Below are 16,803 nucleotides of genomic sequence, written 5' to 3' on the forward strand. Positions count from 1 at the left end.
CGCATGCACAATGCAGTTACAAGACAAAAACACATTTTCAGTGTACTTATGTTTTGTATCTAACCTAGATACACATTGAAAATGTGCTTATTATGTTATGTATCTAACTTAGGTATACAATAAAAACACATTTTGAGTGTGTTTCCGAAGTAGGTACACAACAAAAACGCATTTTTGGTTTGTGCCTTAATTAACCAGATATAGCGGGAGTGCAGTCAAGGTTGGGGCATTGTTATCTGGTAGAAATCTTCATGCGGTGGGAGAATTTGACACTTGGTACATTTATTAATATTGGTTACGTGGAGAGAGTGGACAAGGGTATTGGAAATGGCAATTATGAGGCCATGGGGCTCTACGTATGGACAGAGGGATTTTGGTTGAGCCTCGAGCAAGTTGGAAAGATATATAACAAATAGATTGCAGGATTTATTATGTTAAATTTTTTTCATAGGCCATAAGTGTTTTGGTTATAGCCTATTTATGAAACTTGTATCATAAATATATATTAACCAGGACTGTTATTTGGTAGGGCCCATGTTAAATCTTGTAATTGCTCTTGGTACACCTAGTACCCATTTACATATATATAATGTTAGTTTAAAAAAAGGAAACCAGATATGCAATGTTTTCAGTATGTAACATTAGTTCAATACATAATGGAAACATATTTTTGTTGTACCAATAAAAAAAAAAACATTCAAGGAGAAGCCTACCTAAAAAGCTCCGAGGGAGAAACGTGACTGGTTTGTTCGAAACAATGACAGGAAAGAGCAATAAGTGAGAAGGAGAAGGGAGGTGTGAAGATTGCGGGAGACTGCAACGACAGAAAGAAGTGAGGTTGAGAAAGGGGGAAAGTGAGGATAAATTAGTAATTTCAAAAGTTAAAAAAATGAAGGTGAAAATAACAAGATCCAAATAAAGTATATTCAACCCAAATTTTGGGCCCAAGTTTACCTGACATAAAAAATAAAACAAAAATCAGAATTCATTTTTAACTAACAAATAAATAAAAATTGCCACCTTTTGACTCAAACCACCACAGAAACAGAAGGCAAAGGTGGCAATTCAATAGAAGTCAGCTCTTTCATTTGTGTGATTAATTGATAATTGACTTCTGTGATACGATGTTCTGTCATAAAATATTATTCTTTATAATTTTAATTTTAAAAAATATCAAATTATTCCTTAAAATTATAAATATGGAATAATTTTAATTTATTTTTTTAACTTTAATATGTATGTATTTAGTTTATGTAAAGGTCAAAATATATATATATATATATATATATATATATATATATATATATATATATATATATATATTTCTTAAAAATAATGAAAAACAAAGGTTAATTAACTTTTTAATCTCTCATTTTTTATAGGAGTTTTCACTTTTAGTGTCTTAAATATATTTTGATCAGTTTTGATTTCTCATAAATTTTTTATATCATTTTTAGTCTCTATCGTTAGATTAAACCGTTAAGTAATAATATAATATTTCTAAGCATATAATATGACACGCCATATATGTGTTAAGGATGTGATAATTATATGTCTTATTTTAAGTTTTCCTAGCAATTCCTAAATTGTAAAAAAATTGTATCGGATTTTGGTTTTTAGTTCCTTAAAAAAAAGTTTAGCCATTTTTTGTGTTTTTTTTTCAATCCCTAGCTCGTTAACTTAGACCACTAAACTTAATAATTAATATATTTTTATTTTTACATAAATAATATGTAAGGCTAACATTTATCGTTATCGTGTCACATTCTCGAGTCTCACACTGCATTGCACTTGCTGCACTTACAACAATTCTCTCGAGCGAGGAAAATTTTACTGTTACACGAAGCTTATGATATTATCCTTCTCCTCGTGACCCTCGTGCACAACAAATTGCACACTAGAAGGCTATATGATCGATTATATGAGGGCATAATCAACTATATGACCCCAACAAATTAGGAATATGGAAATTGTCGTATAATCGATTATAGATGTGAAAAAATTTCGAGTCCTAGTGAAGGTCATATAATTGATTATGGCCTATACATAATTGATTTTCTGGTCACTTTAAAAATTCGAAGCTATCTATCAATGACATATAATCAATTATATGGCATGTCCACTGTCGGTTATATGGTCTATTGTTTAGTATCCATGTTTACGAAGTAAAAATCACGTTAAGAAAATAAAACAAAATAACGCACGAATGTTTTAGGTGTACTACTAACGTAATTTTATTTTAAATATAATTTCTTTTTTTACCTATCAAACTACTTTAATTCAAATATTTTATCTTTGTTTTTACTCTATTTTTCTTTTACCAAACAACTTATATTTTCGTCTATTTTTCTTCTTCTTTAATTTTTTTTTGCTCATCTAACTACTTCTTCTTCCTCTGTTTCTTCTCCTCGTACCAAAAACACAGGGATAATGATGAGTCCTTCAGGATGTAATACATACCATTTCTCAACTCTTTCAAGTTCTCATCACTATAATGTACACAGAACACAGAATTTAACGATGGTACACATACACTCATAAATGTCCACCATGACTTTATCGATGCTCCTTCTTGTCTTCAAGCTTGATCTACCAACCAGGAACATGAAAATATTCATATATAGCTAGCTAGTAGCCCTGTCATGTTTATAAGGAAATATTAATCCCAAATTAAAAAATAAAAAAGAGATATTAGCTCAACCAAGAACATGATCTTTCTTTTATTCCATGGTACGTAGATGGTAACACATTTTTTAAACCAAAGAACTAAAAGTTAAGAACTAATCTCTTAAAATATTCACCTCTATTTTGTATACACAACCCCCCCCCCCCCCAAAAAAAAAGAAATAAAGACTGCATAATTTTACATAACATTAATTTATTTCACATAAGTGCTTCCTTAACTTCTTGCATAAGTACTGTTTCAAAGGCTCAAGTTTCATGAAGCTAACAAAAGCTGAACTTCATCATCATGGATCTTCTTGAGAAAGCAAATTTCCCCATTGTTCAAATGCGCAACATGTTCAGCCAAGCCAAGCATACGCTGTACATAAGCATTTCTCAACCTTTTCCAAAGATTTATGGATAACCTAATCTTATTTGTTGGTGGTTGATGATGAGCTTTTGGTATCTCTTCTTCAACCATTTTCACTTTTGGTCTCAACATGCAACCATTCTCAACACTACTGCAATCACTTACCTCTTTGCCTCTCTTAAGCTTATGATATGTTGATCTTTTTCTCCTGTACCTCTTCATGCTTCCACACACAGGAACAAAATCTGCTATCTCCATGTTGTAACACTCGTGTGGTGTGTGCTGTACGCACGAGAAAGAGAGAATTAAAGGCCAAGAGCCTCGTATAGAAAACAAAAGTGATCGATGCTAAATCTGCATGATAATATACCAACAAGACCAAAGGTAGATGTGAGAAAACTATATATAGTCATTTTTTCAATGAAAAATGTTAAACGAATAACACCCAAAATTTGGTGTATAGATAAAAAAAAATTGTCAAAAAATTATACGTTACTATCTTATCCCACTCTTTAACAAAATGTTAATGTCTCTATTACTTTTCTATTTAACAGTCTTGGCCTCGAGTAGAGGAGTGATTTAACTAAATATCAGTTTTAACAAAAAAAAAATATTTTTACTAATTCTATATATATATATATATATAAAACATTTAACGTGATCAACTGTACCACATTAGACCAGACCTAAACTGAGAGCCCTGTGAATCTGTGATGACAATGATCGAGATGATTAGTCAGTTGGACCACATTACTGCTGTCTGGTTCAATCCATGTGTAAGAACCTTCTTTCAAAGGAAAAAGATGTGATTCGCTTTCATTAATTGTCATGCAAGTGATGCAACCTATGCCAAAGGACTCTGCTTCTAGCTGATTCAATTGAAATTTAAAGCCAACTAACATGAGGAGGTGGTGGTTGGATTCAGAAAAATTTACTACACTTAAATATAATTATAATTTTCATCAATTTGTTATGATTAATGTTTCATTTTAGTTTTTAATATTTTTTACACAGCATTAGTCTCTTTTAATTTTTTAAATACTGTAATACTTTTCTATTTAAGTATTTCAAAAACTTAATTGTTACAAAATATTTAGAGAGTTTACAATAAATTTTTGGTAATGAAATGATTTGAAGGTTTAAAAATAAAAATTTAATATATAAGTTTTCAAGATTTTTTTCTCATCTTATTTCGTTATCTTTCATTTATTTATTTGGATTGGCATATATCTTTAAGGTTCCATACTTATATTGCTTATGCAAAAATAAGACTCTTAATTTGTAAAGTTGGTGCTAAATCATATATGATCAATATTTATTTGTAGGAAAAGAAATATATGTGTAGTTCAATGGCTATATATAAACCAGTGCACGACTTAAAACTTTTAGAGTGCATTTTAATTCGCTAAAATAAAGGATTGTTTTGTAAAAAGGAAAAAAATGCTTAATTTATGTTTGATGTTAATAATTGTCTTGGGATAGAACAAATCAAAAGAATTAGTATTAAATGAAAGTCTAAATTTGTCATTCAAAAAATTTTGAAACAATATTTTGTCCAACATATAACGCTGCATCACAGAACTAATAATAGCTGTCAATTTTGGGCAAATATCATCATCACAAATGGAGAACAACAAGCCTCCACCTATAAATTTATGGTATATATATTGTGCATGGATTACTACATTACAGACAAAAAAAAAGTTATATTATAACTTAATTTCTTGCTCAAAGTTCTGCATATATTATCTCTCAATATGCATCAAACATATATACCCTTACAATTTTTTCTTGAAAAAAATGTTTGTGCACTAAGTGTGTATTCATTTCTAGTAACCTGTTGACACTGTTGATTGTTGAGAATTGAATGACATAATTATTAATCCCAGAAACCAACTTCCATTACGTTAGCTTTGGTATTTATTGAGTTTATTAATTTGACGGTGGTTGTCAGTAATATTGTTATTTATTGTCTATATATATTAATGGAGTTTAATTTGCTTTCATGAGCATTAATTCAAGGGAAAAAGTACTATTATTATATATAAAGAAACGTGTTTTTTTTTTTTAGCATAATAGGCTTGAACTTAAAATATTTAGAAAATAAAGGCTTGAACTTAAAATTTTATACAAACTTCTCATTACTAGTTTGGACTAGTCTTTTAAAAGAAAAGTGTTTATTTCAACAAAATGCAACGAATATTTAGTATTTACTTTTTAAGGTATTAATTTGACATTTCTTATATAATACTTAGAGCATTTCTTTAAGGTATTAAACAATAAAAAAATTTCAACTAACTTTACCTTATTTATTATTATTATATATTTCTAAAAAATATCATTAAATCATTTAATCGAAGTATTAGTTTCAATAATTATTTTTTATCCTTGATATCAAATTTTAATAAAAAATAAATTAAAAAATATTTTTTAATTAAAATTAATGTAATTAAATATGATTAACTAACTTAATTAGTGTGATATTTTCTTCTTCTTATATTTGAGACTAAGAGGAAAGTATTGGGCTAGTGGTTGTCCAACTTTGTTAAATTTTGCATTCTAGGAGTGATTATTCAATGAGATATTTCCTCCGTCCTTAATTATACAATCCTTTTAACTAATTTGTGTCCCTTAAAAAAAATAATTATTACATTAAATTTATCAATTATTTATGTTATGATTATAAAATTATTCACTTATTTATTTTTTATTAATATTTAAAGAGATAATAATTAAGTAAATATAAGTAGAAAAAAAATAGTTAATATATCTAAAAATTAGAAAAAGGAAATCATTTTTTTAAAATAAAAATTTTATAATTAGAGACGAAAGAAATATAATTGTTCTCCCTTTGACATTGGGAGCTACGAGTGCATAACATCTGTAGTAGATTATAACAGTATTTGGAGTAGTAAAACCTTTATTGATCAATCTTAGCCTTAAACCATACACTTAACCACACTAGATTCATTCTCTATAATATTCATAAATGTACCATTTCATTTATTTTATTTCTTTTTCTCATTTCCTATTTAGAGCTAAAAGAAGATTTCAAAGCAAGCCAAAGCACACCAGCATTGGTTGCACCGGCCTGTGGGAATTATAAAGCATGCAGCAAAGTCTATATATATACACCAATAGTTTATGAAATGTTTCAAAAGGAACTTTGGTTGACTTGGAATTTGAATATCCAACATGTTGGAGATATAGGAACAACATCCCAATATTATGTGAATACATACGGCAAATCCTATGAGCATTCTTTGACTTTTGATGCATGTAGTGGTGAGCTCAAATGTAGTTGTAAAAAATTTGATTTTGTTGGCATTTTGTGTTGTCATGCATTGAAGGTTCTTGATGCTCGAAACATTAGAAGAATTCCGTCTGAATATGTGATGAAGAGGTGGTGTACAGATTCTAAAGTTTGAGTTATGAAAGATTTTGTTCAAGTTTCTACAAGTCCTTGTAATAATAGTAATAAAGATAATGCTGGAAGTCGTTATAAAGACATGTGTCGAGTGCTTTTTAGGATTGCAACAAGAACAGCAGAATATGAGAAAACCATTTTGATAGTTAAGAAATTTGAGGATAAGATTATGCAAGAGGTGGAAGCATGTTTGAAGAACATAGTACTTGAAGAGCGTAAATCTGAAACTGACTGTGAAACATTGAGCCACAAAATCTAGGTGAGACCAAAATTCAGAATTTGAGAGTGACAATGATGAAACACTGAGTCCTAGAAGTTTGGCTTTGAAAAAAGCAAAGGGAATCAAGATAAAAGAAAATAGAGAGCGAGGTAGACGTCGAATAAGAAGTTGTTAGGTAAAAGAAAAGAAAAAAGAAGCACACTAAATTGGAGCCAAAGTCATTTTCATTTGACTCTTCCACTTCATGCCCACAACCTGTTGTGACTATTGTCCTCTTCCATTTCAAGAACTTACAAAGGTACATTGATATTTTTCTTTGAATTTCCAAATAAAATCTTGTGTTATAAATATTTCCAAAATAGTATTTTCACTTGTAGGGTTCACGTGACTTGGGTAGAAATTTAACAAATTATGGTGTGCATTACCACTCAATTAAAACTCAAGACCATTTTACTCAATTATTGACAGTGCGTATATTTAAAACAAATTGTTTCTATATAATTATGAGTTTGTTTTTCTAGTATATATTGACTGTTATTTATTTATTTCCTTGCAGCAAGATTCGAGTACCTTTTGTTCTCAGTATTTTGTTTCTTAGGATTTTGAAAATGTTTAGGTAAACTCTGTGTTTTCATTAAGTTAATGAAACTAATAGGATATGATGTTTTTCATAACTAACACGTTTATATAAAATGTGCAGGACACGATTGGCGATGCATGTAAGCCTTTTGATACCAATTATGAAAGCTCTTGGACGATGTGCTGACATCGATTTTGATAGTTGGTTCAAGGATTTTTCTGATATATACAACCATTTCTTGTACAAATTGGTAGCCATTATGATATTTTTAAAGTTGTTATGATATGAAGTTACAATTATTTTGTGGTGGTTACAATTGTTTTGGATTTCAGAAGATACATTGTTTACTTAATGATATTTAGTTCTTTTGGTGAAATATTGATATCTAGTTAAGGCTTACAAATCTCAATTGGCATACTGTGTTTAAATTGAAAATGATTGTGGGGTATGAGCGGTGGTGATTTTTTTATTGAAAATGGTTGCGTGTAAATTGATATACTTGTATGATGCCGGTTGCAAAAGAATGAGTGACGGCATAGGTGAAGTGGTGGGGTGAATGCAGAATTTGAATTATTATTTTTTTTGGGAAAAATATAAATTATATTAAACCCAAAATGATACAACAATATACGGGACATACCCCGCAGCTAGAGAAAATCAAAAGTTTCTCTAATACAAGAAGGCCTATATCAAGATGCTAAAACAAATGCAACAGCTGCATTTGTCTATACATAAGAAACTTAATCTTGCTAATAACCTCTATTACAGAAAATTGATAATATTCGAAAATCAGTTTGTTCCTAGACAGACAGATGCAGTAGACTGTAATTGCTATAGCCAAACAACGTAATTTTCCTTGAACACCTGATGTGGATCTGTCCCTAATTAAAGAGTTAGTAATGCGCTGTAAAGAAGTGAAACGCCTGCGGAAAGGAGCCAATATTGGGAAAATACCCAAGTCCCACATCGGCTGCCTCAATCCTTGGAGTGCAACTTATATACCTGTTGGGCAACTTCACTTAATGCCAATTGGTTTTAAGATGAAATCTAACATGGTATCAGAGCAGGCTCTAACCCTGGGACCTCTCATTCGCTTCCGCTGCGACAAGCACCCACCATTTGTGGTTCACGCACCAAGCCCAATAAGTGTTGGGCGTGAAGGGGGTGTATTGGGAAAATACCCAAGTCCCACATCGGCTGCCTCAATCCTTGGAGTGCAGCTTATATACCTGTTGGACAACTTCACTTAATGCCAATTGGTTTTAAGATGAAATCTAACACCTTGGAGTGCAGCTTATATACCTGTTGGACAACTTCACTTAATGCCAATTGGTTTTAAGATGAAATCTAACATGGTATCAGAGCAGGCTCTAACCCTGGGACCTCTCATTCGCTTCCGCTGCGACAAGCACCCACCATTTGTGGTTCACGCACCAAGCCCAATAAGTGCTGGGCGTGAAGGGGGTGTATTGGGAAAATACCCAAGTCCCACATCGGCTGCCTCAATCCTTGGAGTGCAGCTTATTTACCTGTTAGGCAACTTCACTTAATGCCAATTGGTTTTAAGATGAAATCTAATAGCCAAATCACGAATGTGAGCCCAAACTTGGAGAGATTTCCTGCAAGAAAAGAATTAATGAGCATTTGACTCAGTCTCATTGAACAAATGAGCATTTGAACACCAACTAACAGTAGGCTTGACACCTCTAATGTATTCATAGACTTTGCCAACAAGCAATTGTTCATTGGTGCTCCAAGATTGAATCCTCTTTTTTGCCTCTTCCGTACTTAGCTCTTTGGAGATAATAAAGTCCCTTATTTGAATGATTTTCTTTATCAAAACTGATGAAAAAGTATTGTAATTCCACACATCGCTCCCCCCTGAAATAGTAATAGTGAACTCACCGAACCCATAGAGAATCTTTCTTACAATTAATGAAAGTCGCACAGGATACGGAAAAGAAGCGCAAGGTTCCAGTCCTTGAGATTAAAAAGGCCTAAATCCCCTTCTTTTTTCAGAGAACAAACTATTGACCAAGCAACCAAGGACTTGTTTTTGTCAATATGCGCTTTGTCCTACAAAAAATTACGACACGAAACATTGATTCAATTCAGAACAGATTGCGGCAAAGGAAAAATCCCCATCCAGAAATTCACAATTCCTTGAATAATTTTTTTTAATAGAGAATGAATGTGACGTAATTAGGTGTATGATTTAAGAATAAGATTGACCAATCAAAATTTTACTGCTGCAAATATTGCTCTAACCTAGAGTAGAAGATTTGCTCCCGGGAACTTCATTATGTTTAACTCATTTTGTGGTAAACTTATTTCATGTTTAGTTGACTTTAATTTTTTTTAAAAGAAATAGTTACTTATTTTCATTAATTCTTTAATTTTTTTGAAAAAAAAATGTGCAATTAGCTTGAAAAAAGTGGTTAGGAAACATGTTCTTCGTCTAGCTACATCCAACATTCTTTTTATCCTCTAGTCAATTGATCTATAATTCTCCTTTTTATCTATTTTGCAAGTCAAAATTCGTGAGTTGGATCCGTTTGTATTTCGATCTGGTGAACTCAGGATTTTATAAATGTCCATTTCCTTTATAATAAGTGTACTGGTTTCATTCTTTTTTTTTTTTTTTTTTGAAAACAACAACTTATGAATAGAATTCAAATTAAAAAAGTAAAGAAAAAGACTTCAGTCTGAGAGAGAGAAAGGTTCTCCATATTTTAGCCTCTTATAATAGAAAAAAAAAACAAATCATTTTTAAGGGTTATTAAGGAATATTTTAAAGGTATTGATTGAACAATAACAATATAAATTTTATTTAAATTATAGTAAGATATATTAATAACATTAAATATTATAAAAATTTTCAATTTCGATCAGTATTAGGTTTTTAATACAATTATAATTACCAGACCGTCAGGCAAGGCTGATAGGTCCAAAATAATTGCCCCGGCCATATAATTGACAGAATTGAAATTCTATTCTCACCGATTTTTTAGCACCCTATTTTATTCTGAAAATCAATTTTTGAAATGTAAAAATATATTTTGAAAACTGCCTTTAAAATGTAAAGAAAAGTGTAAGGGAATATGAAGAGCAGAAACGTGGTTCAAATAGAATTCCCCCTACTTAATGATTCCTGAAACTGGGCTGATTTGAATTGTGAACTAAACTAAACAGATGCACCTAAGGTGAAATTAAAATTGTCTGTTATTTTTATATTGTCTATTATTTTTATCTTTCTAAAATCATGTAAAATTAAAATTATCCTTGAATCAATACTAGTGTAAAATGTTGAAAAGTCATTCATATGAGGTACCAAACATTATCCTCAACTGGATAACAATTTTAAGTCTTTAAACTTTAAAATGAGATAAATGTGATGCTTGCGTATCATTTTGAAATATTATGTTCAGAGTGTGTTTTTTTATATTATTCTTTAAGTATGACCGAGACTGTTTGTTTTCATTCAAGAGACTAAGGCCATACGTTTTTATTAATGTTTTCCAGATAAGATATCCATGTATTATATTATTATTTTAAGATTTTACATATGTTTGGTATGGTTTGGGCACATCTTGTGTTCAAATTCATGTGTTATTAATAAAATTTCTTCTTTGCCTTTCATTTTTTTAAATTATTAAACTAATGGTTACTATTTATTTATTTTCTTAAATTTTAACTCTTTAGAATATTACAATATTTAATTTCAGGTTATTTTTTATAATAAAAAAATATTTCAATTTATTTTTCCACAAATATCAGTTTTTTTATTTTCTTAAATTATTTTACATCAACAATGGATTTTTCTCTTCCAAAAATTAATTACCCCGCTTCTTTTTATCAAGCCAGAATATATCATCTTTGAAGCAGCTTAATCTCTTGAAACAGTATTGCAAAATTAATTTGGTGTATATATATATATATATATATATATATATATATATATATATATATATATAGAGAGAGAGAGAGAGAGAGAGAGAGAGAGAGAGAGAGAGAGAGAGAGAGAGAGAGAGAGAGAGAGAGTCCATAGCTCCAGAAGAGACAAAGGACAATAATGGCCTTATGAAAATATTCATACAAATTTCAAGCAGTAATCCCTATTGAAATCTAGTCAAGTCTTGCAAATGGATGGTATAGAATGCAAGCTTTGGCTCCTTGCATGTTTTAATAAATTTTCTTTTTGTTTTGTAATCAAGTTAGGAAAAGTAGAATATATAGTAGATGTCAACTGGATATGTATCAAATCAGATATAATATTATACTAGCAGGTTCCAATCTGAGGATGCAGAAACAAACTTTCAAATTCCTAATCATGGGACTCTTGAGAGCATCATTTCAGCCACAAAGTGAAGGGAATGATTTACTCTTAACTTGCCCATTCATTAGGAGCACTGTTACAAATGACATAAATTTGACGAAAACTTTAAACATTTAACAACATGAAAAAAAAAATATTACCAAAATCAAGCACTCTAACCAATGAATGTGATGTGAGAACCAAGAAATGAATGTGACTTTTACCCCACAATAAGAGAACCATCTCTAGTTATGTTAACACAATTCAATAAATAAAAAAATGAGCCACCAAAGCTATCAAATAGCCTTGTTTTGTGTTTTGAACATGTTACTTTCCTATAGTTGCTCCCTTGGGTTGTGGTTTTCTCAAGCAGCCCCCTCGTGCGTGAGGGGATGCCAACTCAAAAGGACAAGTCAAGAAAATGCATAAGCATTGTAGATTGCGTTTATGACCAGCCAATTCAAGCTGTGAATTTGCAAGGTGTGCACAAGTACCAATAGATTCAATGTGTGCATGTGCTTGTTCAATTCCCTCACAACCAAGGGAATATACATAGAAGCAAATAAAGGGTATAACCAGATAAATCTTGTCATGAAAGGAAAAAAAATGCAATTATCACTGTTTTTATTACTATAATTATGACTTTTTTTAATTATTTTTGGTACATGTTGAATTGAGTTGTTCTTTTTAATTTTTGGTTGACATATTGGGGTGTTGGTTTAATTATAAAGTTCACGGGAAAAGAAAGAGATGTTCTAAAATTTAAAAGGATGGGACCAGAAATTAGGAGCATATTCGTGTATTAAATATTAAGGAAAAGACTTGGACCAAAGACATGAATCCAAAATGCAATTGGATAACCACAAAGTGCCTAATCAACTAGCAACGGCTTGATCTAACTTGTAATCTATTTTTGAAAATGCAACTCCATTAAAATCTGGAAAAGAAAACTTTATTGTCTTCAGTGATTTTATTTTATTTGAGCTCAAGTAGTCAAACAAAAAAAATGTAATTGGATATAAAGTTCACACAAATTATTTTTCAATCACACTCAGCTGCACATATCATTATTGCAAGAAATATTAAACATGTGATTATGTGAATACTTTATTTTGAAAATTTATACTAGAGTTGACTTCAGATTTAAATTGTAAAGGTTCTAACAAAGAAGGCTATTGCAAGGGGCTGAGATGTGAAACAAAAAGTGTTCTTTATAGAAGGTGATATACTTGTACAAATATTGTATGAAACTATGAATTATTCTGAGACAAACTTAATCGCTTTAATAATCCTCCACAAGCTTTCATTCGGGGTATTACTCTTTTTATTATTTATTTTGTGTACTACTCATTACATCAACCAACTCTTACTCATCTAATAAAATAAAATAAAGATATAAGAGGAATACCATACCAACTGAAATTTCAGCATTTGAAAATGAAAATGAAAATGAACCACCACACCCCTGAATGTAAGCCAAAAGTTGAATTGAAGCCATCTTGTGTCAATTTAATTCTTTCAATCTTTGGCTGATTTTGATTTGTTTTTTTTTTCTTTTGATCTTTGAAACTACCGATGGAATGAATACATTGGCAAAAGCTGGAAGGTACAAAATTACAGCTCCAAACAAGTTGTAACAGACAAGGGCCCTAATTGCCAATGAGGTATCCTATATTGTTTGCTTTTTACTCATAAAGTTACATTCCAAAGAAAAAGAAGGAATAAATCCCACTTCCACCAACCTATAAGAATATCACTCCCACTAACTCTGTTTCTCCTCTGTTACCACTCTGCCCCAAAACAGAGCAAAACAGAGGATCCACTCCACCACTACTCCTAATGGATCCTCCACCCCTCTCTGCCACCACTCAAAAAAACCATCCTGACTCAGTAGAGTCTTTCTCTCCACGTTCCCGAAACTCGGAAACGTGGAATGATGAGACTCTACCGGCCGTTCCTGGCGCCAAGCTGCGCCTCATGTGCAGCTACGGTGGCCACATCATGCCACGCCCTCACGATAAGTCTCTCTGCTATGTCGGCGGTGACACGAGGATCGTCGTTGTGGACCGCCATTCGTCGTTGAAAGACTTGTGTGCAAGGCTTTCCCGAACCATTCTCAATGGAAGACCCTTCACACTCAAGTACCAGCTTCCCAATGAAGACCTTGATAGCCTAATCACTGTTACCACTGACGAAGACCTTGACAACATGGTGGAAGAGTATGATCGTATAATGGCAAAAGGTTCGGCTTCTTCGCGGCTCAGGTTGTTCTTGTTCTTCACCAAACCTGAGGCCACAGTTTCAATGGGGTCACTCCTTGATGATTCCAAGTCAGAGACATGGTTTGTTGATGCACTTAACAACTCTGGCATGATATCAAGAGTGGTGTCAGATTCTGCTGCAGGGGATTCCTTTGTTAACCTTGATGGTGTTGGTGTTGGTGTTGGTGTTGGTGTTAGTGCTAGTGGTTCAAGCAACAACTTGGAGGCTTTGCCTGATGCTAACAACTGCAAGGTTAAGAATTTGCCTGAAGTGGTGCAAGTGCAATCAACACCTGGTTCACCTATGATGGAGAACAACAGTTCTTCTTCTCCTTCTTTCTCTCCTTCTCTAGCTAATCTACCTCCGATTCGGGTTCGTGTTGATGACAATGGTAGTAGGCTTCATCAAGAGAACAAGGTCGGGATGGTGGTGGAGGAGCAGTTTGCTCAGATGACAATTGCAAGTGGGGTGAAGCCAGATGATGGATTGGTGAATGTTGTTTCTTCTACAGTGCCTGTGCCTGTAATTCCTGCAGCTGTGACCATGGCATCAGTTGGGGTGATTACTACTAGTGATAATGTGATGAATAGAGTTGTTTATGAGGATGAGAGGTCAGATCCTGGGTTTCGGAAGCCCCCTTTGCCAATGCAGCTTGTGCAGCCTAGGACTAGTGGTGGCGTGGGTTTGCCTTCTCCTGATTCAGTAGCAAGGTGTGTAATTTCTATCATATTTTTTTTATCCGTAGGAATCAAAAACAGTGTGAGGAAATTTATAATAACTCACTCACCCTACTCATCCAATTGAGCTAATCCCCCTTGATTAATTTCTGTCATATTAGTAAATTAACCTTTTTTGTTTTTTTTTCCTTTGCTATTGTCAATAATCAATATAGTGGTTTTTAAGGAAAAAACACAAATTTGAAAATTTTGAATTTTTGTGATGAATTGATGATAATGTGTTTTGAAAGTATTGTTTTTTGGTGAATATTTTCAGTGATAGTAGTATTGCATCTGCAAATTCTTTCTCCAAGACTGTTTACTACCAAGATCAAGTCCAAGCCACACTACTAGACAACAAAGTTGTTGCTGCTATGCCAAATGCAAAGAGTGAAATATCTGATCAGATGATTCAGGTCCAAGGACAACTTCAAGATTCTGGCTACACATTACCCCCACAATTGGATCAAACCAAGCAACAATTCCAGCAGCAGCAGCCATTGATCCATGCCAACAATCACTACATCCACCACCCTGCAGCCACAGGTCCAGTGCCAGTTTCATCATACTACCCAGTTTATGCCCCACCACCACAACTACAACAACTTCACCCTCATATAAGTCAACAACAGTACCCAGTTTATGTGATGCCTGTTGGACCTACACAAGTAACACAACCCTACAACATGGCATTGCAGCACAATATTTCTGACCCTAATGTGGTAGCTTCAAGCAGGCCATTAATGCCACAAAGTGTTGTTACCTCAGCAGCATACAAAGATGGTACTCCACCTATTTACTCCACCAAGTCACTTAGCCCAACTATGGCTCCATCAAATCCTGGATATGCTCCAATACCTACCAACCAATTTCAGCCACAGTATGTGGGTTTGTCTCAGTTCCATCATCAACCACAGTCCATTGCTGTGGCTCCCTCTAGTACTACTACTACTACTACTAATTATGGCTATGAATATGGTGGCCATGTGCAAGATCAAGCTTACTACACTCAACAACAAACCACTAATGCTACATTGCTTCCTCAGTACCAATCCATGACCCCAGCTGCAGCTGCTGCAGCACTATCAGATGCTTCAAAACAGTTTCCTGCAGACAACATTCAGCAGCCAAATAGAGCATCACAACCAGTATGAACCAAAAGTGGAAGAAAAATGAATGAATGAATGAATGAGTTTGGTGGAGGCATGTAGGGGAGGGGTGGGGTGGGGTGAGAGGGGTAATTGGACTTTACTTTCATTTTTTAACCATGAACATATGGACCCTACTTTCTACAGAAAAAAAAAAAAAAAATAAGGACTAAAATCATAGGTTATTTCTTTTTGTTATCTATGTGGAAATGAATGACATGTAAGATGATATTTTGCAAACAGCTAATTTCTGGTCATCACAATTTACTCAGTTGAATAAAGCAAGTTGCTGCCATTAGCTTTATTGAGGGACCTTTTTTTTTTTTTTTATTGCTTTTCTATCCAAATGTTATTATATTGTTTTAGACTTGGAATCACTTGACAGTCACGTTTATTTTTGTTTTCTTCTGATTAACAAAACCAACATCAGATTTCGTGAAGTAATTCAGCCATTTGATTATCTCTACATTTTGTCTTGTTTTGAAGTTAACCTTAACTATGCTAAAAAATAATCAGATCAGATGTGACATGCTCAAATAGTGCATGAAAGTGATTCGAGTAATTTAGTAAAGATAGGTCAATAAATCGAATTTGACTAAGCCAAAGAAAATGGCTCGGTGGAATTGTGGATATCCTGACATGCGGTTTATAAGAAAAGGGTTGTCATTGAAATCTTTATTAGCTTAACAGCACTTGTTCTTTAACAGATGGTTAGTGAAAGATTGGTTAGTTATGAAATCTGTGTCGTGAGCCTTAAAACTTTTTAAAGTCGTAATCATTGGAATGACTTCCACCATGCTTGGAAACCCATTGAAGAAAGAAATCACCATTGAAACGTATAAGTTATAACTGTTAGCTTTTCAATAAATGTGAAAAACCAGATGTGAATTAATAAGCCAAATACGCTATTTGTCTCTTACACAAAAATTGTTACAGAATAGACATGATGCAAGTATCACTCTTTTCTGACATTTATTATGGGCATATATAAATACAAGTGAGGGAGAATCTATGAACATGCATGCAACGTGCCCAAGATCTAGCTGTAATTCAAGATCTACAGACTAGAACGCGCAGTTTTCACTTACATCTATGATACCT

General features: G+C 32.7%; 1 protein-coding gene and 1 long non-coding RNA gene across 2 annotated transcripts; one reads left to right on the forward strand and one right to left on the reverse strand.

Moving 5' to 3' along the window:
• Window positions 1–2,431: 2,431 nt before the first annotated feature.
• Window positions 2,432–3,587, reverse strand: LOC112997787 (uncharacterized). Its single transcript, XR_003262869.2, has 2 exons — window positions 3,200–3,587; window positions 2,432–2,637 (listed from the first exon to the last, which is right to left on the reverse strand). It is a non-coding gene; the product is annotated as an uncharacterized lncRNA (long non-coding RNA).
• A 9,467-nt stretch (window positions 3,588–13,054) lies between these two features.
• LOC100797907 (uncharacterized) lies at window positions 13,055–16,006 on the forward strand. The gene is made up of 2 exons (XM_003533305.5): window positions 13,055–14,548; window positions 14,832–16,006. Exons 1-2 carry the CDS (start codon window positions 13,416–13,418, stop codon window positions 15,706–15,708), a joined length of 2,010 nt encoding a protein of 669 aa, XP_003533353.1. The 5' UTR covers window positions 13,055–13,415; the 3' UTR covers window positions 15,709–16,006.
• Window positions 16,007–16,803: the final 797 nt, after the last annotated feature.

Source organism: Glycine max, chromosome 9 (genome assembly GCF_000004515.6).
Source record: "Glycine max cultivar Williams 82 chromosome 9, Glycine_max_v4.0, whole genome shotgun sequence".
In the NCBI taxonomy this organism is placed as follows: Eukaryota; Viridiplantae; Streptophyta; class Magnoliopsida; order Fabales; family Fabaceae; genus Glycine; species Glycine max.

What these genes read in the sequence shown, in the direction of transcription:
- LOC100797907 (XM_003533305.5), top strand. Translation starts at nt 13,416, where the DNA reads ATGGATCCTCCACCCCTCTCTGCCACCACTCAAAAAAACCATCCTGAC. An exon ending in TCTCCTGATTCAGTAGCAAG is followed by an intron (nt 14,549 to 14,831) that starts GTGTGTAATTTC and finishes GAATATTTTCAG; the next exon opens with TGATAGTAGTATTGCATCTG.